Source organism: Adiantum capillus-veneris, chromosome 18 (assembly GCF_014529385.1).
Source record: "Adiantum capillus-veneris isolate H3 chromosome 18, ASM1452938v2, whole genome shotgun sequence".
NCBI lineage: Eukaryota > Viridiplantae > Streptophyta > Polypodiopsida > Polypodiales > Pteridaceae > Adiantum > Adiantum capillus-veneris.
The window spans coordinates 12,272,795-12,293,909 of NC_140948.1; the positions used below are offsets into that span (position 1 = coordinate 12,272,795).

At 49.3% G+C, this 21,115-nt stretch overlaps 1 protein-coding gene across 4 annotated transcripts in view; it reads right to left on the reverse strand.

The window, feature by feature from the left end:
* Positions 1–367: 367 nt before the first annotated feature.
* LOC147435237 (uncharacterized) overlaps positions 368–21,115 on the reverse strand; it is an 86,599-nt gene continuing 65,851 nt past the window's right edge. For all 4 annotated transcript variants that reach the window (XM_086488326.1, XM_086488324.1, XM_086488325.1 and 1 more), the window contains 4 exons: positions 1,279–2,843; positions 1,097–1,189; positions 825–977; positions 368–717 (listed from right to left, as the gene is read on the reverse strand). In XM_086488326.1, coding sequence (XP_086344452.1) covers positions 589–717; positions 825–977; positions 1,097–1,189; positions 1,279–2,793 — 1,890 coding nt within the window. In that variant the 5' untranslated portion in view covers positions 2,794–2,843 and the 3' untranslated portion in view covers positions 368–588. The remainder of the gene's footprint in view (positions 718–824; positions 978–1,096; positions 1,190–1,278; positions 2,844–21,115) is intronic.

Genomic DNA, 21,115 nt, shown 5'->3' on the forward strand with positions numbered 1-21,115 from the left:
AGTAGTATTGCTATAGCGCACGCACGTGCGCACACACACACATACTCACCAAAGGTTCTGACAGCAGTGGGGTCAATGGAGTTGTGTGATACCTTTCAGTTTGCAAAGGTCTTTCAAATGAATAATCCTAAACGAAGCCATCGTCATGTTTGAAAAATTGACATATTTTTTACACTGTACTATGGTTTATGAAAGAGCTCTTTGTTGGTGTCTATGGAAAACAGCTATTAAACAGCCATTGTATGGTATCATCCAAGAAATATTATCAAAGCTTGCGTACAGGACATTGGAAAAATGAGCCAAATACATGGTACGATATACAGGTTTGACTATACATGTAAATGACCGTGGACACAAGCATATGATGTGTGCAAAATGATACAATTGAATGATATAAACTTGGCAAATGTCCTCCTCTCTTACTTTTCGTGTTTGACAAACAGAGAGGTTACTTCAAGAGAGAAATTCTGAAGAATGTACATGAGTATTTACAACAACAACTAAATCTATACTATATACCAATGGTAATCTTTGAATGTGCAATCTTAGGAGCCCATACATGACAAGGAGCAAAGTGCTTGATGCAAGTTAAGAGAGGGCTGCAGCCTTGCAAACAGGGCACTGATTCTTCAGCACTAGCCACTGCTTAATGCAACCAGTGTGGTAAGTATGACCACAGTTGAGTTGCCCAAGCTCATCCCCTTCCATGTATTCCTCCTGCATTCAACATAATCACAAAGTGCAACCCTCAGCCAAGTACAAAAATATAGACAATCCTCGACAAAGTAGGGCATTGAATCCATTTCCAATTGAAAATATCTAACCTGGCAGATGCTGCACTTGATTTCACTCTCCTGGGAAACTGACATGGTCACGTCATTTGAAGAGTGCTTGCTTGTCTTCAAACACTTGCAAATGTTCTCTTGAGAAATCCCTGTATTTACATTGCCTATTCTTTCTTCCAATGCCAAAAGCTCCTGGAAAATTTTAAGAAGCAACTTCAGGCACTAGATAGTGAATTCTGAGACTGCAAAGCATCTGGGGTCTCCTCAAAAAGAGATGATGTGCAAAAAGCCCAAATTGGAACAAGTTATACCTCATATGACATGTTATCAACATCTGGCTGCAACCCAAAGTGATGATCTTGAATATCAAACCCACTGTATGACAATGCATGATTGAATGCTTCCTGAACAAGGACAAGTAATTGAAGGGGAGTCACCACTGAGTAAGTAAAATACACAAATGCCTTCTAGTTTCAGCATACATTCAACTTACATGAGACGGAAGCCGCTGACCACTGTCTCTATGTGCTGCTAGCATTTCCGATCCTCTGAAAGGCATGCCATAATCATGAAGTGGTGATGCTCCAACACTCTCTGTAGGTCCTCGAAATGGAGGTGACACTGCTGATCTATTGGAAAACCCAAACGAGGAATAGGCACTTCCAGGAGCTGACCGAGACCCAACAATCATACTATCTGTAGCAGCACGCCTATAAGGAAGCGGACCTCCTTGACCATTAAATCCATTGTGGCTTATCAGGGGCACAGCAGGAGGATGCCATGAGAAAGTATGCCCAGAGTACAACGGAGAAATCGATCCCTGATATGGTCTTTCTAAAGTAGACTCCCTACAAGGAAAGCCAGGTATGCCACTGTTAGAAGTCTCAAACGTGTACCGCGTCAAATAAGGATCACCCGTCCATAATGAAGCTCCATTGGGAAAACTTCTTGCTTGAGATCCCATGCGTGTACCAGTATTGAAATCCCTGTAGGTATGTGAATGGTTCATGCTGCTCTCCCCTGAAACAGCACCATTACCAAACCAAGGGACCACAGCAGAAGAGAGAGAGCCTTGATTGATTGGAGCAATTTCAGGCGGACTTTGAGCTGATGGCATCATGTACTCATTTCCTAGTGCTCCTCTAGGAAACCATGTGTGAGACATCAGCATGTCTGCATTGTCTGGTGAGCCTCTGCCACTCCCCAGCTGTACTTCCTGTGATTGATTAGAATGTCCCCCATAATACCTGTTGCTTCCAACAGGGAGATGCTGCAAAGGCCTTGCTTTCGGCAGCTGAGACAGCAGCATGTTGTCCCTAGGATAGGATGAGTTGTCTAAGACAGGGATCCTGCCCATAGTCACAAGATCGGAAGATAACGGTGGCACAGCAGTTTCAGCTCTGCTAGTGTTTGCTTCTTCAGTAAGCCAAGAAAAATTTCTTCCCCTCTGTTCCAAGGTCGGTCTGAGCGTCGAAGACCCCACAGATCTCAGGACATCATCCATAGAGCTCTTCCGTTTAAAAGCGCTCCTATTTCCAGAGCGTGATTGTGTGTAAGGGCTGCCTGCCTGATTGCCCAAAGAGTCGCTCCCTGGATAGTGTACAATTTCACTTTCTGTAACTGAACTCCTCAAAAGAATTCCATTGTGGGATTGAAACCCAAAGGAACTGCTGCTTCCAATTTCAGCAGGTGGAAAATTTCTGTCAGTGAATGCTCTATTGCCTTCGCCTGTCAAGCCATAAAAGCCAGGGGACATGGTCCTGGGAGGGTACCTCATTCTCCCTTCAGCCTCACCATTTGCAACAGAAAAACTGGACCCTACCTGGTCCCTGCTTCCAAATATCGAATCGTGATGTAGGGACACATTGTTTCCACAGTTTTGTCTTTTTATTCTGTGTTCAATTTGCAGACTTGCCATCTGTTGTAAAGTCTCCCCTACAAATACCCTTCTGAAGGGATCTCTGCCGAGGGCATTTAATGTTTCCCAATCTTCAGTATAGATAGGCATGTTGACACGAGGAAACTGACTATGGTTTTGAAATCCTGCGGCATGGCCCTCTGTATGATGAACCAACACAATAGAATTACATGAAATATCCAAACAAGGAGAAACATGACAAAATAAATCTGTCTGCTCACTTGATTTTTGACAATAAGCACTCAAAAAAGAAACTCTAAATAGAAACACAAACTTGAATGATTATCTTTAAATAACTGATATTGAAAAGCAGAGTTTCAGGTTGATTTTGGAACTTCTGTAAATGCAACAATGTATGTAAGGTGTGGGTGATATAGTAAAGTATTGAAGCCACCTTCAGTTGCAAGATCAGTCCACAGTCCTACATTGCATGCCATATTAGCTTAGCAATGTGCTCAGGAGACTTCACAACCAGCTACAGTGTGTGTTTTATTACTAAAGACGAGCGAGGTAGCATAAATACCGCCAAGCTTGAATTGCATGCTAGGTTGCATGCTGATCTTTTCAGGGGTGTATTGATGCACTAAAGTCACATACCTAAGCAATCTCACCCAATTGGAATATATTTAGTGGTTGACACATCACAAGGCAACACAAATGATTACAAATGCATGTTACAGGACATTAAAAACATACCATGGCCAATAAACACTCCCCCCGCAAATAAACTAAAAGAATCTGGGCCATGAAATGTAGAGGCCTGCTACAACGATAGCAACTAAAATACGCGTATTTTATTTAGAATACACGACGTTCTGTATTGAAACATACAATACGTCTCATAACGTTTTCTATTCTAACGTTTCTTTGCTCAAAACGTATGTCTTTTTCTAGTTGATCAATTGTGTTTTAGAGCTTCATGGTGCTTGGTTATGTATGCTATGGTTAAATATTGAAGAGTCATTGAGGAGGTCCATGGACCACTTCATTTGTTCTTATTGAAGTATCATATCTAAAAAAGATGATGTATTTTATTTTTGATGCTCAAAAATACATCTAGTACGTGTATTGTACACTGCATATTAAACGTCCCGTCCCGTACCGTAGCTGCTATGGCTACAACCAAACGCTCCTCAGACCGTAGCCTGCGTCGCTTGGAGGTTGCAAGAGTACAACTAAACGTTCCCCTAATAGCAGCATGTAACGTTTAGAGGGTCTACAATGAAAAAATCATCGGGGTCAACGAGAAACCCTATTGCAACAAGGCAGATGCTTTGAATGTTTCCAAACCGGACACAACTACTATAATTGTCCTACTAAAGCAGATAAATACTATAATTGTCCTACTAAAGCAGATAAACCTCCAGAGCAACCACCTGCTTTGATAGAAAACCTAATGTCTCTGGGCAGAAATTTGAATGAAGCATCGCCAGCGCCAGCTAAGAAAGCCAAAACTACGGTCGGACTTGTTCCCGACACTTATGGCATCTCTCCAGATGGTACTAAAGAATTGTACACAGCTTATGGCCAGATCAAAGGCTTCAAAGCACTTATCTTCAAGCCAATCATCCTTAAAGTTTGACTAACAAAGACCAACCTCGAATGTTCCGTAACAAATTTCAATTTTCCTCTCATAAGTTTGTAACCAATCACAGCATGGTCCATAATAAACAATATTCCTGTAGAGGTGATGGTAGTCCAATGGTATAGCGCTTGCACTGGTCCTCCAAGGTGATCAGCTTGAAAAAAGACATCAGAAGGTAAACGTCAAGGAGCCTTTGATTGTAGTCTTCCATTGTTTCCATGGGCAAGGAGCCTTTGGTTGTAGTCTTCCATTGTTTCCGTGGCAAACATTTTTAGGCTACCCAGTTCTGCCAGAAGTTGTACTTCAAATAGGAATGTCATGTGGCTATGGGAAAAAATATTCTCGAAAGCTGTCCTTGGAGCATGCGGCTTGGTAGCTATGGAACTAACTCCATCGCTGCATAACATTATCTTTGAGAAATCTCGCAGCTCAAGAGATCTTTGATTCTTGGAATATGAATTGTGGTGGTGTATGCATTTTTGTAGCCTAGGCCCTAGATGACTATGTTATATATGCAGTCATGGAGTGCTGGTATCTGGGAGATCCAGGTGGGTCTCTATATAGTTGCAGGACAGTTTGATTAGTGTCCTGCCTATGTACGCACCTTCTGAGGTGAGAGCTCATGTGCTTCTTGGAGAGATCTTGCACATGCCTTGCCCTCTGTAGATTCACTGGTTGTCAGCGGGGGCTCTAGAAATGCGGAATTTGCTTCTGATGTCGGAGCAACAGCTATCCCGCTTGTTATTCAGTAGCTCACAGCGAGCAGGAAGATTGGAATAGTTTTCTTCTTGTGTACGTTCTCTGCTCAGACGTATGCTATGAGCAGTCATTAGGCAGACCCTTAGCCTCTCTTGGATTTTCTAGGGCCCTCCAGCACCAAGGGGGCTGACCGTCTCATAGAGCGACTTGATAGGTTTTGTATTGATTTGTGGGTCTGTGGCTGGTTCTTTGAGCATTGTATTGCTCTCTGACCATCCTCCAGTTTCCATGTGTATGCAGATAGGAACAGATAATCACATGTGGTGAGACTATCGGAGTCCTCACTCTGTTGTCCTTAGGACAAAATTGTCTCACAAGATTACTTTATCTACACTACAAGTGCAATGGACAATGACACTAGAGTGTTTTTGAAGTGCTATGGACGGTGATCCTGGTGTGTTTTTGGCTCTCCACCGGCAGTTCTTTGTAGACAGCATGCACTTGATCAGGATGCATTCTTAGTTAGACAGAGAGGACAGTCCAAGAGAATATCATGGATATTCAGAAGCTTATGCAGTGGTATCCGACAGATATATGCTTTGGTGATCGAGAGCATCAGGCTAGAGCACAGCTTAGAGAGGTCGAGGAACTTATCATGCCTTGGTCACTTATTGGATTGCCACAAGAGATAGGATTATCACAACCGGGATTTCTCTGATGCTTATTGGGTACGACCTCCTGGTTAGTTCCTCTCTCAGCAATTTACATGATGCCTAAGGGTGTTTGCATGCACAACTGATATCATCATGGATATGGCCACCAATTCAATAGAGATGAGTTTGCTAGCTTCCTAGCTGCTGCTAATGCTGATACCTGCTTGTCAGGCCATGGGTAGAGTGTCCATCACTTCCTTACGAGGACTATTGCCCCTTTGAGAAGACTGCAACATATTTTTGGTATTCCAGTTTTCTGGTATCATTTTTACAATTACCAGGATGACGCTACAGATTTGAGGCACGCAATCACCTCACTCTCTATATTTTTAGATCTTAGCGGCCGATCGCCTTAGTCAGTACTGGTTACAAGATCTTGGCTCACATGCTCAGTGCCCTTCAAAAAACATTGCAGCCAGATCTATCCATGCTTCTCTGACAGGTTCATTCACAGCCAGTGTTTCCTTTCGCGAAGCTGTCCATCTGGCACAAGAATCGAAACAGACTCTGGCTAATTCTCTTTTAGGACTTGGTTTTTTCTTGAGGGTGTTCTGCACAGGACAGGTTTCCCATAGAGGATATTGAGGGCTTACGCCTACAGATTCGCTGCCCTTGGCTGGAGACAGGGTTGTCGTCATACGGTGATGACAACCCTGTCATCACCATACGGTGTGTTGAATCGTACAGCCATAATTACGGTTGTAGGAGTACGGCGTATTGGTACGATATGGGCATTCATACGTCGTCAACTTGCATGTGTGGAGATCAGGGGTTAGGTGACTCAGAGTACGCACAAGGAAGTAGACACGTAGTTCTCCCTTGACATACTTGATTGTAACTTTTGCGTTGCCAGCATCACGCAGATTCACAGGCATAGGTCTTTATTTTGGCAAGCACTGAGCAGACATCTACTTGAGGCCAATCCAATGGCTTCAATGGTTGTGATCGGGTCAATCATGCTGTTGTCCGGGCTTTAAGGTTGGTTTTGACATTTGCCTCAAAGAACCTGCACTTACATCAATATCAAAAAAGCTTGTTTGTTGGTCGGCTTTTCCTCTCTCGCACAACATGCCTTGAAAGCAAACTAGTGTGGTGGGTGGATCTTGCATACAAGGGATTTGTTTCAAGTATACTATCGAAACATGAAGCTGAGATAGGATATTCGCTCATCTCATCTGCTTGTAGGTCTCAGACAAGAAGGGTCCGGTTCGAGCTGCCGTGTCAGGCACAACAGCTCGTTGCTGCTCCTTGCCATCATGCACCCCTCCCCCTGCTGACCCTCTTCACCAATCCCCCTCCTCTCCCCTCTCTCACCTCCCCCCACCCCTTCCCTACTCATGCAGCCCGCCCCCACCTCTCTCCCTGCTTCCCACACTGCCTCGCAGTTACCCTGGCGGCCCTGCTTCACCTTAGAACTGAAGCCCCCTCGTCCGAGACCGCGGAGCCGACCCTTCGACTTGCTCTTTCGCCAGAAGAGCAAGCGAGCTTGATGGCTGAGGTGGAATGGCTTCAAGCCACCTTGATCATCTGCAACATCAGTGGCACACGGCCTAGCAGAGGCGAGGTTCGTGACCTGCTCCAGGTCCGACTCCTCACCGAAGTGGGTAAGATCATTGATGTGCAGATTCTCAAGAGAGGTTACTACCAGATAGAATTTGAGTCTCCAAAAATGGCAACCAAAGTGATCTCCATGAGCCCACTTGGCATTCAGGTGGCTCGAGCTTACTTCAGATAGTGGCACCACGGCTTCGACCCGACTTCAGATGTGCTTGATGAGGAGGCAGATCTTCATATCTCAGTTTGCTTCCCTGGCTTGAGGTGGGAGTATCTCCCCTTTGGTTCCATGATTGGGACGGTCTTGGAGACCCCACGCACTTCAACTTAAGTTGTGGTCAAGGCCGCAGGGTTACTGTCACAAACTGCTGACATGTCAAGCCACTAAAGAACGAAGCCAACCTGCACATCCCGGCCGAGAGGGCTAAACCCTAAGTGAAGAAGCAGAAGCAAACCAACTTGCAAAGTTTTGCCGAGTGGCCTACTTTTAAAGAAGAGTTCCCACCAACTTATGGGACCCCATTCGATGGGGCCCAAGTGACCTAAAGATATTAAAAGCAGGACTGGCACACACACAAACACACATAGGATCATTTGCATAAATTGCTTCTGACGTGGCAACTGTACGGACGCCCACAAAACACGCTGCAGTACCACGTGGCAGGTGTACGAATTTCCGTGATTCGCGCTTGTAGCTTTGGGCACCAGCTTTTTGGACCAGATGCTTTAGAGTTTAATGCTTTGCATGTAAACTGCTTTTAAAGGCCAAGGGCCTTTAAATATGACCCATGGGCTCTCACTCTGGCAATCTACCCGCGCAAGATGCAGAGCAGATCCATGGGAGTTGTATTCAGTTGAAGGAATATAAAGAAATACCCAAAGGGGCACCAAGGTTTGGGGCCAATGCTCTCTCCGGGTGGAACTCCGCCACTCCTCGTCTCGTGTGTCATCTCTCTCTTTCAATTCAATTGTTATTTGAAGTGCTTAAAGATGTTTAGTCTATTCTTTTCTATTGGCACATGGTGCCTGTCCCGTGACAGTGGTATCAAAACTTCAGGCGTGTGCTTTTCTGAAAGCATGTCAGTCCTCTTATCAAAGAACACACAGAGCAAGGTGGTGCTTCCAAAGTTTACTCGGAAGTTTATCACAGAATCTCAATGTCCCGACCCCAGACTGACTAGCCACTCCCATCCTTACTCCATCACGCATCGGGCGCGCTCCCGTCTTCATCGCTCTGTCTTACACGGCATAAGCCATAAAGATCACTTGCAAGAGAAGGATCGAAGAATTTTCAAGCCACTATTTTTCTCAGAGGCAGTGACATGCAGTGGTGGAGGTCTATAGCTACCAAGCAGCACACTCCAAGGACTTGGCAAGCTTTCAAGAAATATTTTTGCCTGAAGTTATATGCCTTCAGACATCTTCCTTCGGATTGCAACTTTTGGCAGAGTGCGGTATCCTGAAAGGCTTGCCACGAAAACCCTTGCAGATTACGACTTGAAATTTCTCAACGTCTCTCATCAAGTGTCTCTTCCCAAACCATAACCTTGGAGGTCCAGTGTGATTGGTATATCTTTGGGCTACCATCACCGCTACAGGAACACTGTCTGTCGTGGCTTGTTTCGACTATTCAAGAGTTTATGGACCATGCTGCGGTCGGCTATAACCTTATGGAAGATATCTAACCCTAATTTTGGTGCAAGTTTCAGAATGGAAAGCAAGTCAACTTTCGAGCTCGACTGATGTTCAGAATGCTTTTACAGTTTAAATCAGTAGTTTTCTGAATCTATTTGAGAACTTGTTTGGTGATCCTATTGGAATTTGTTTAAAATGGATGGTATCTATTTTGAACCTGTCTTGGTGCTGATTTGAAATGTTTTAAATACTAGTTTAATGCTTCTTGATTTACTCATGGGTGGAGTAGTGAGAAATGTTGTTTTGGTATTATCTGAGCCTCGGAACAACACAGACGGGATTCTGGGGAGTATGCTTGAATACCTCGGATCAACGCAGACAGGATGTCTGGGGAGAGTTTCATTGTATGCTGAAAAACCTCCGAACGATGCAGACGGGATGTCTGGGGAGCGTTTGATTGTATGCTTGAACCTCCAAGCGATGCAGGCTGCAGTGTGGGGAGCGTTTGGTTGTACCAGTCCTCTGAGCTCATGGCCCGAACCTTTTTAGGTTATTTGCGGGGGGGACTGACAAGGTATTCGTTGAGCTGCTTCATACCGTAGACCGTCTGTCTCGGGGGAGTACTCAATGGCGATGTTCATTGTGCCTTGTAACATGCATATGTGTTGCATTGTGATGTGTCAACCACTAAATATTCCTTATTGGATGAGAAGCCAACGACCCAAGATATCAAGAGCTCCGATTTGGAGTGAGACTCTTTATTGGATGAAATTTTTCTCGAAAGCCAACGACCCAGGATTGATTGTCCCTCGAAATGTCTCCTTGGAAATTTTTTGAGCTAACTTGAGTTGTTTCGCAAATATGTTGTAACCGCGGACGATTATTTTCTTTCAATAAGGGGGGTTGACGTGTCAAGCCACTTAAGAACGAAGCCAACCTACGAGTCCCGGCCGAGAGGCCTAAACCCCAAGTGAAGAAGCAAAAGCAGCAGAAGAAGTTTTACCAACTTGTAAAGTCTTGCCGAGTGCACTATTTTTAAAGAAGAGTTCCCACCAACTAATGGGACCCCGTCCGATGGGGCCCAAGTGACCTAAAGATATTAAAATAAAGCAGGACCAGCGCACACTTTTTTGTAAATCTGCTTTGATTAATTTACAAGTGGGAAACCTCAAAGCGAGAAAAACCCACGAAAAGAAAGGGATACAAAAAGCAGAGCACTACAAGGCTCCGAAGGCTAGAAACAGTCAAAGTAAATCCTGTAGGTATCAAGAGTGATGTCTCCAGCGTCATAAGCAAAATGCAGCGCTTGACCAAGAGATAATTTGAAATAGGGAAAGGGGTCAACATAAGTGCCTTGGAACATCAAGGAGTTCCTATGGTGCCAGATGGCCCACAAAGTCCAAAATCTGACCCAGCTGAAGAACACCGCAAACTGAGAGTGCGGTGACTGGAGCACCCCAAAAAGCCAAAAGCGTCTGTGAAAAGAGCCGGAAGGAAAACGCAGCCGAAGAGCAATCGACACTTGCCGAATAAAGGCTCTGGAGTGGCAACAACGCCACAATAAGTGTGGCACGGTCTCCTCAGCTTCAAGGCATTTGGGGCAGCGGGAAGGCGCAATATGCCGAGCATGTAACACAGGTAGAGCTCCCACCAAGCAGCGCCACAAGAAAACACGTTCCAGGGAGAATCATCTAAGGGAACGAAGGCCCGCTACTGCTGCTCGCCCCCCCCCCCTTTGCTGTTGCGCCATCGCTCTCCTCCCCCCCTCCTCCCCCCGCTGCCCCTTCGCTGCCCCCCACCCCCTTCAGCCCCTGCGCACTGCCTCTCAACCCACCCGCTGCCCCCCCTATCTGCGCGCGCTGCCCATTAGCTGCGCGCCCGCTGCCCCTCCCTGTCTGCGCGCTGCCCTTAGCTGCCGCAGCCCGCTGCCCTCCTCTCGCTCTGCCTTCCCGCTCCATCCCCCCCGCGCTGCTGCTTGTGCACCCGCACATTGCACGGCTGCCCTCTCGCCCTCGCTGTTCTCTCTCATCCCCCCCCCCCCCCCCCCATCCGCTTCGCTCCCGAAGGCCCTACGCACTGGCTCGACAGCACTTTTTTCGGAAATTAGTGCTGGCTGATTTGTTTGCAGGTTTCTTCTTCACCGCCCGCTTCTTCGACTCAACAGTAGACACAGATGGAGGCTCCAGCTTCACCTCAGAGGGACTCGCCTGAAGCCCCCTCGCCCGACCCCACTGAGCCCACCATTCGACTTGCTCTTACGCCGGCAGAGCAAGCGAGCCTTGCCACAGAGGTAGAACGCTTGCAGGCGACTTCTGTCATCTGCAAGGTTCTCGGCACTCTTCCCAGCAGAGGAGAGCTGTGAGACCTTCTCCAAGCCCGCCTCCTCACAGAGGTGGGCAAGATCTTGGATGTCCAAATTCTCGGACGGGGGTACTATCAGATTGAGTTCGAGACTTCCGAGATGGCCTCCAAGGTCATAGCTATGAGTCCATTGGCCATCCGAGCATCACGCGCCCACTTTCGACAGTGGCGACATGGTTTTGACCCGTCTTCGGATGTGCTAGTAGAGGAGGCGGACATCCCCATCTCAGTCTGCTTTCCGGGTTTACGGAGGGAGTACCTTCCACTTCTCTCCAGGATTGGCTCCGCCATCGGAACTGTCCTGGAGACACCTCGTACGGCAGCATCAGTAGCTGCCAAGGCACTGGCATCCCTTCAGTTCGAGTTTTGGTCAGAGATACCCACACGCTCCCGAAGGTCATCCTTCTGCCTCGGGTGAGTGGGGGTTGGTTTAGACAGAGTGTGGAGTACTCGGGTCTCCCGAACCAGTGCTTCATTTGCAGACAGATGGGCCACCTAGCGAAGGCCTGTCCACGGAGGAGACCACGACCCGCACCCCAGCCTCAGCCCCAGCCTGCCAAGGCTGGGCCGCAGCCACAGCCAGCGACACAGAGCACAGATTCAGCGCCACCCTCCGAGCCTGGGGCTCCAGCGGAGGAGGGGTGGCAGCAGGCCCGTGGCCGTCGACGCCAGGGGCCACAGCGACAACCTGGCACTCAGAGTGGCCCCCAGGTGCCTACTCAACAGCAGTGGGTTCCCACGGGGAACCGCTTTGGTCCTCTTGAGCAGGAGGAGCCCCCTACGCCAGCCACCACCTCCGCTTCACCCTCGCCAGCCGCTCCGCCTTCCGATCTCCCCTCCTCTCCTCATGCCCTCCCCCGCCCTCTGCTACCGCTCACTCCCCACCTCGCCCCCCCATGTCTCTGCCGCCCCACCCCGCTTCTCTCTCCCCCGCCCCCCCCAGCCCCTTCTCCCCTTCCTCTTGCTTCAGTACCACAGTCGGCTCAGGAGACTGGACCCTTGCCGGCGGCCAGGAGATCTCTTGGCAGCGCCTTCGCCACGAGTCGCCTAGCGAGAGAGGGTCAGCCCTTCATGCGGCCCCCACTGCAGATTCAGACATCTCCTCTTGCAGCTATCCCTCGTGGTTTGACGAGCTTTGACCTCCGACGCCGCTAGGATTTCTTCAATTACGGGTTTACTCGTTTTCTTGGCGATTCCGCAGCAGACCACGAGGCAGCCTGCTTCAGAGTCCACGCTTTGTTCCTCGCCGCTAGGGGGACAGAGGCCTTGGACTCAACAGTTGGTTTCTCCTTCCCCCTCTGTGGCAGGACTGAGACAGAGTGGTCCCTCGACTCAGTGGTGGGATTGTTGCATACACAGGTTCTTGAGTTCTCTCACCACATGGGAGAACTTGGCGTTACAGATTTGCTGCAGACTTTGTGGCCACTGGCCAAGTTTGCGGTGACACCCCCAGATTCAGCAGGATGTAGACACATTGTGGTGTACTTTCTTGCTGATACGCAGTGTTTGCCTTGCTATGTATTCATTCATGAGGACTCCTGGACAGAGGAGGTTGCTTTACGCAAGGCTCGCTCTACTTGGGCTTGGACCAGGCACTCACTGCAGTCTCGCCTATCTAGAGGACGCTCGGATGCGGATTACTCCCCATCCAAGCCTGCTTCGAAGATAGCTCGTCTTGCTGCTGCGGCAGCATCTGTTCTCTCTCGCTCCCCATGAGGATCGTCTCGTGGAACGTGCAGGGACTAGGTGGGCCCCAGTTTCAGCGACAGCGGGGCCGATTGCGTCAGGAGCTTCAGCGTTGCCTTGTGGGAGGAGAGATTGATCTCCTTATGCTTCAGGAGCACCATTTGTCTGAGAGCCGCATTCGGCGATGTGGTCAGATTTTGCGTGGACGCTATGATACTTTTGGTCAGCTGCTTTGGGACCTGGAGGCATCCAGGGGTGGGGTATGTAATGACTATTGCGGACTCATTACAGCAGGCCATTGTGGGCAGAGGGATTATTGTACCAGGCAGGGCTCAGTGGATTAGTATGCAGGTTCAGGGTAGCCTTGTGGGTTTCCTGAACATCTATGCGCCCAATGTGGCGAGTGCTTGTGCAGAGTTTTGGTCACAGATTGTTGAGTCTTTGCCACAGGTTGACCAGTGGTGTGTAGGAGGGGACTTCAACATGTTGGAGGACCCTTCTGACAGGATCGGAGGCAGCCATGCTACTTTGCATGGAGTCGAGTTAGCAGCTTGGGAGAGGTTTTGTATGACGTTGAGGGTCTCGGATACATGGCAGCATTCTGGCTTTGTGAGGCCTCCAGAGAGTCTTGCCTTCTCTAGATCGGACCGCAGAGTGGGAGGAGTGAATCTATCGCACATAGATCGCTTCTACACTAGTGACCACTTCAGTGACTTGGGGAGATCAGTGGGCATCCTGGCAGGGACATCCTTCTCGGACCATGCACCAGTGATCCTCACAGTGGCAGACAGGCAGAGGAGTGGGAGCACGATGCTTCGCATCCCAGAGCGGGTCTTGTTGGACTCAGCACTCAGAGAGAGGGTCGAGGCTCTATGGACAGAGGGCATGGACAGCCAGGCTCCACCTGCAGACAGAGTGGCCTCAGGCCTAGCTCAGCTTAGCCACTTCTTTCTCCAGGAGTCTTTGGCTCGACGGGCTGCAGCGAGAGAGGAGGAGCAGCGTCTCAGACGAGGCATTGCTTCACTACAGAGGATGCAGGAGCAGCATCCAGACAGTCCATGGTTGGAGGAGCAGCTACAGCAGGCTCGACAGGAGCTTGCTTGCACAGAGGAGAGGCGCCATGAGTTTGCCTTTCACTGACAGGCACCTCAGTGGACTCAGGTGGGTGACAGAGTGACAAGTGCTTTTTTTGAGACAGTGGGACCTCGGCACTCGCATGCCAAGGTCAATCAGTTGAGGAGACCCGATGGGTCAGTTGTTTGTGAGCCAGAGGATATGCGTGCAGTTCCTACTGACTTTTACCGTGAGCTACTGTCGGCTGAGCCCGAGTCAGAGAGACAGGATGCATGCAGGGAGCAGGTTTGGGCACAGATGCCTTGTCTTGTGACTGAGGAGATGCGGCAGAGGCTTGAGTTACCTCTTAAGCTTGAGGAGCTACACACGGCTCTTAGGGCCCTCCCTCGTGGTAGCTGTCCAGGTGAGGATGGGCTGACTTTCAGCTTCTTCTTGGAGTACTGAGACCTGCTTGGCCCAGATCTTTGTAGTGCCTTTCAGTACATTCTGCACACAGGAGTGATGCCGGATAGCATGAGTGAGGGCCTGATTTACCTCATTCCAAAGGAGGGTGGCTCCTTGGATGAGATTCGACAGTGGCGCCCCATCACCATTCTCAACTCAGCCTACAAAATTCTTGCCAAGGCTCTGAGTTTGAGGATTCAGCCACTTTTGGAGAGCCTTATACATGGGACTCAGACAGGTTTTGTCAAGGAACGCAGTATCCTTGACAACATCTTCACTTTTTGGGAGGCTTCTGCCCTTGCACGGCTCCGTGGGGAGGACCTTGTGATTCTTCTTCTTGATTTTGAGAAGGCATACGACAGAGTTGACTAGGACTTTCTAGAGGGCACGCTACGCAGGATGGGCTTCTCAGAGGCTTGGATCAGAGGGGTGTCAGCTTTGTACAGACAGGCCCACAGTCAGGTGCTTTTGGCAGGAGGTAGAGGTGAGCGCTTCATGCTCACACGATCGGTCAGACAGGGTTGTCCTCTTGCCCCCTTTCTCTTTCTGTTCTATGCGGAGGCGATGAGCAGATTTTTGGTGTCACAGCAGGTTGGTTTGAGGGGCTTAGCACTCCCTATACGAGGAGATGAGCTTCTGGACGCTGAGTTTGCCGACGACTCAGCCTTGTACTTAGAGGGCCATGAGGCCAATTTACACAGATGTGGGCAGGCTTTGGAGACCTTCTGCTGTGCATCGGGCGCACTGATCAACTGGAGAAAGACAGTGGCTTTCTCAGTTGGTAGTGCTCCTGTGCCAGATTGGATGCCAGGAGAGGGTTTCAGGTGGATTCCTCCAGGGACTGCAGTTCGGTACTTGGGTTGTCAGGTTGGTTTGGATTTGTCCCCCGAGCAGCAGATTGCTCCTCTTCTCCTGTCCATCAGGAGAAAGCTGTTACATTGGAGCTCAGCACGACTTTCGCTGGCTGGTAGAGTAGTAGTTGCCAACCAGGTGTTGTTGGCGACTATGTGGTACATCACTTCTTGCTGGATCTTCTCGAGTTCTTGCATCAGCCAGGTAGAGAGGCTGATCAGGAACTTCCTTTGGTCAGGTCGCGACACTCAGATTGCCCGAGCCAAGGTGGCTTGGTCGGTTATCACACTTCCTTGTTCTCAGGGAGGGCTTGGGATCATTGATCCAGCACAGCAGAGCAGAGCCCTTCTTGGGAAGTTCGTCGTCAGAGGACTTCTTCCAGGCGAGGAGCCCTGGAAGGAGTTCTTGTTGCAGAGGCTTCGTGCCAGGGTGCCCTGGTCAGGAGGCCCTTGGCAACCTTCGACCAGATGGATCTTTACAGAGTTGCGCCGAGTTGGTTTGAGCAGGAGACTGGAGGACCGATTCGTTGTGAGTTTGCTTCGTTCTTGGGAGCTATTGCGGCGTGGCCTAGAGCAGCGACAGCCGACGTGCACGGAGGAGCGCCTACGGCAGCCCCTCGTCTGGAACCCCATGGTTAGCACTCAGAGAGGCCACTTGGTTGGGAGTAGGCCTCATGTTTCTTGGGGTCCCATGGCAGCAGGTCCAGCGCGCTCTCTAGGTGACTGGCTAGAGTTCACAGGTTTGTCAGAGGAGGTGCAGGTTGTCCAGCTACAGGGCATGAGAGGGGTTCAGAGCATGTGTCAGTACATCTCAGAGTCAGTTCCAGCTGATTGGCTCACGCCTCTCGAGCCAGTAGCACCCCGGTGGATGGGAGCCTTCACACGACTGGAGGTTCTCATTTCAATCAGGGCTTGCTCAGAGACTGTCCTAGCCCTGTTCTTCGAGCTTCATGGTGGGGGACGATTACAGAGAGTTGCAGTAGAGGCCCCGCAGGTAGCAGAGTGTTGTTTCCAGAGGATCCGAGTTGTGGGCATCTGTGGGAGGACTTGCGTCATAGACCCTGACCCAGCAGCTCTTGAGACAGGACACTGGAGGCTATGGGCTTGGGAATGCTGTCCACTGGCACGAGTACAGTGGGATCCGGGTGAGTGGCTGTGGAGGGACCCATTCTCTTCTGCAGATCGCCCAGGAGTCCCTTTCTTTCAGTACACTGTTCGGCTTGGACGTCATATACTTGCAGCACAGAGAGAGGCCCGCCCCGCTGCAGCACGTCATTGGCAAGAGGAGGGTCTCACAGTTGAGTTCTTGGCAGCTTTTTGGCAGAGGCTGTGGGACTCCAGACAGCCGAGGCGCGTCACCTTGTTCCAGTGGTTGGTTGCACACAAAGCCACAGCAGTAGGGAGCTGGCTTGTACATTGTGGTCTCTCGGCCGCATGTACAGCCTGTGACCAGTTGGTGGAGAGTCAGCGACACTGTCTTTGGGACTGTCCCTCGGCCCAGCAGGTGTGGCTACGAGTTCTTCGGCTGATGCCTGCCCTCTCCACGGCTCGACAGTACACTTGGGGGGCGGCGGCTTGGTCCACCCTCACGGGCCCGGCACTTCAGTTTGAGCTATCTTCCACCAGCAGGATGATAGTGATACAGGGGGGTCGACCTACACTCCAGCCTACTACAGACCTTACTCCACAGGAGTGGAGCAGTGAGAAAGCGGAGTGTTGGGAGCTCATCAGCGGCCTAGCTCTCTGGTTCATCTGGCGGGCCCGTTGTTTCCGCATCTTTGAGGCTCGCCTTGTACCACCAGCAGAGACTGTTCGTGACTTTTGGCTAGAGCTGGTCCATACTCTCAGAGGACAGCTTGAGGGACTACAGGGCAGCTCCGACCGCATGCGGGAGCGCCGCGAGGCTTTCCTTCGTCTCTGACGCCCTGGGCCGTTTTACTCCATGGTCCAGGGGGTGCTCAGATGGCACTACTGTCCACCTGTGTGGCTTTTCCCTCCTCCCATCTCTTGATTTAGCCCCATTGTATATATGCTGTTTTTTCATTGGGAGAATCTCCCCATCATGTTTGTTGTAGCCCTCTCTTGCAGAGGTGGATGTAGCCCTATGGGCAGCTTTCATTAACTAATAGAAGGATCTTTTTCTCGGAAAAAAAAAAAAAGAAAACACGTTCCTTCAAAGGTAGATGACTCTGCCAAATGCAAGACAATGTGTGTTGCCACCACAAGGATGACTCGGAAAGCGACCATAGCTGATTACCATGATGCACAATCCATACATCAGACTGAAGGATTGCATAGACACTGCCAGCTGAGATACAATCCAAGCTGAGATGCAGTCCAATCTGGTAGTAGCCATGTTCCAATCAGAGAAGCGAGAGTCCATATCCAAAGGAGGAATGGTTGAGTGATCAGCAAGCATCCTTTGAATTTCCCGCTAGAGAGAAGAATAGTGAGGACCCAACCGAAAGCGGGACACTGCATCAACGAACGAAAGAACATAACCCGAGTCATCAACCACCTAATGCACTTGACAGATTCCTTTTTGGGAAAGAAAATACGCTTGGCAAGGAGACCGTTGAACCAAAGTCAAAGCGAAGGCCTTGCTCCAATGCAGACTCTCCAAACGAAGAGAGTTACCCACAGAGGATTGTCGACCATTCCAAGCCAAATGCAAAGTGACAACCTTCCAATCAACAATGAGAGAAGAAGTAAAGGGACATCAAGGAATGTGTCCTTCAAGCTTCCCAAAAACAACATCCCAATAAGTCGGTTTCCAATGACCAAAAGATGAGGTGACAATGTGCGTACACAAATGTGTGACCATGAGAGCCCAGGGTTGTTGCTGCTCCACCAAAACTCGCAAAGCATAGCTTTCCGTTCCAAAAGATTTTGTAAGTCCAAAATATTTAACACCCAAGCCGCTTGGGAGAACACAGCTTGTCCATAGATAGAAGCCAAAGACCCTTCTTGCTAGACGAGGTCCACCAAAAATGCTCTAAAATATTGGAAATGAGGGATTGCAAGCGCAACCGAGGCCAGGATAACAAAGGCAAGTAAAACTGCACATAAGCCACAAGGATGCATTGGACAATCCTGAGACGCACATGAAGTGGCCACGTGGACAGTTTTCAATAATTCAACTTGGAATGCAGACGTTGGAGCACCCAATCCAGTTTTTGCATAGCCGAGACATTCTAACTCAATGGATAACCCAAATGGCGAATCAGAACATGTGGAGGAACAATCGCGCCAGGCCACAATATCTTATGCCAGTCACACTCTTTCAGAGGCAATAGCTTGGATTTACAAAAGTTAACTTTGAGACCTACTACCAATCCAAACAAGTGAAGAGTATGCATAATTTGTTGTACATCATCATAGTGATTGCGAGGCATAAACAAAGAGTCATCCGCATAGGCCTGGCCAGCAAACTGCCGTCTAGAAGATAAAAGTCGGCCATGTAGCCTACCAGTGGAAGTCAAGGAATCCAAATACATAAACAAGGGATGAGTAGCGATCGCATAAAGCAAAGCACTCAGAGGGCAGCCTTGCCTTACCGACCGTCCCAAAGGCCAAGATTCTGTGAGAGATCCATCCAACAAGCCTGCAGAAGTGTTGTGTGCATACAAGAAAAGCACGACATGGGATAGCCTAGACCCAAATCCCAAGTGTTGCATGGTATCCGCAATATAATCTTAAAGAACAGTATCAAATGCCTTTTCAATGACCAAGACATCCTCTCGAGTATATTTTTGCATATTCCATACCAATGATGACATTCGCGAGGTTATTAGTAACTTACAAATTTGACGTCGTGGAATGAAGCCGTATGAGATTGATGCAAGCCTTCATGCAGAAAGCACTTGAGTCGGTTAGCAAGCATTTTTGCCATTAATTTATATGCCATAGGCATGAGTGTAATAGGCCGCCAATGAGAGAATTCTTCACACAATGCATGCTTAGGTATCAGCTTGAGCAAACCTTCTTTCCAAGAGGAGGGCAATTCCTATTGTTCCCAAGCTGTATTCATCATCAACCCATTGGCCTACATCCTGAGCCGTATGCATTCTACCCAAGAAAAAAAGAATCACTGCGTTAAGTGCATACTAAGAAACAAGATCCATAAGCTCCTGAACAGGAATGCGCACTTCCATGGTGGGAGCTGATCCTTCCCAAGCTTGACACACATTCTCGACGCCCTCATGCAAACATTCTTTGATAAGGCTTAAAGCATCCAAATCGGTTCTTTCCATGGCTTTCCGACGCTTGTATATACACCGATCAATTGAATCCATGTGATGCTCACCCACACACACACTCTTTTTTTGGGGGTTTTGATTTTTGATTGCTATGCACACAGACATACACAAAGTCTGGATGTACACAAACCTTCTTGTGGAAGATTTCTACACGCAAGTATCCAATCAAACTGAAAGCTGCGTGCACACACACACCTGCACACAACCACACACGCTCGCGCCATCTGCCAGTAGCCTCTGGTTACCCAACTCGTTGGTGCGTTGTGACTGGAGCACCAACGGGAGCCGCGAGAAGCCAAATCAGAACGCTAGCCTTGGTGGTTCAGCACACTGCGGGCAGCCTGCGCATGCAACTGATTGCTGTGTGCAAGGGGGACTGCTGCGGAGAGTAGCGCAGGGTGCGCTGAACGCAGCTGAGGGCGTGCAGGAACCAATAGCGCGCAGGGATTACATATCACCACACACACACACACACAAGCGCACGCACACACACACAGGCTCATTTGCATAAACTGCTTATGACGTGGCATTTGTACAGACGCCCACAAAACGCGCTGCAGTACCACATGGTAGGTGTACGGATTTCCGTGATACGCGCTGGCAGCTTTGGCTGCCAGCTTTTGGAACAAGATTCTTTAGAGTTTAATGTTTTTCATGTAAACTACTTTTAGAGGCCAAGGGCCTTTAAATATGACCCATGGGCTCTCACTCTGGCAATCCTCCTGCGGGAGATGCAGAGCAGAGCCATGGGAGTTGTACTCAGTTGAAGCAATATAAAGAAATACCGAAAGGGGCGCCAAGGTTTGGGGCCAGTGCTCTCTCGGGGTGGAGCCCCGCCACTCCCTGTCTCGTGTGTCGTCTCTCTTTTAGTTCAGTTGTTATTTGAAGTGCTTAAAGTTGTTCAGTCTGTTCTTTTCCGTTGGCATGTGGTGCATGTCCCGTGACAGTTACTTATTGTGCAGATTCTTGTTTGGGACACACACACACTTCCGATGGTGGTTTTACTCCCTCGCGTGAGTGATGGTTGGATCAGATGGAGTGTGGAGTATTCGGGCCTCCTGAACCAGTGTTTCATTTACAGGCAAATAGGCCATCTTGCCAAGGCCTGTCCACTCAGGAGAGCTCGGCCAACTCCACAACCACGGGCCCCCATGGCGGGCCCAGGAGCGGTAGATAGCCAGACTAAGGAGGGATGGCATCAGGTACGGGGTCGTCATCGACAGGGTCAGGCACCACGCACAGGTGGCCATCCCACAGTTCCTCGTCATGAATGGATTTCCACGAGAAACAGCTTTGGACCTCTGCACTACTACTCGATTTTGAGAAGGTGTATGACAAAGTCGACCGAGGCTTCCTTGAGGGCACTATGTTCGGATGGGCTTTTCATATGCATGGATTGGGGGAGTGTCAGCTCTCTACAGGCATGCGCACAGTCAGGTGTTGTTAGCAGGGGGAAGAGGGGATTGCTACATGCTTACACTATAAGTTTGACAGGGCTGCTCTCTCAACCCCTTCCTGTTCCTTTTCTATGTTGTTTTTTACCTCACGGGA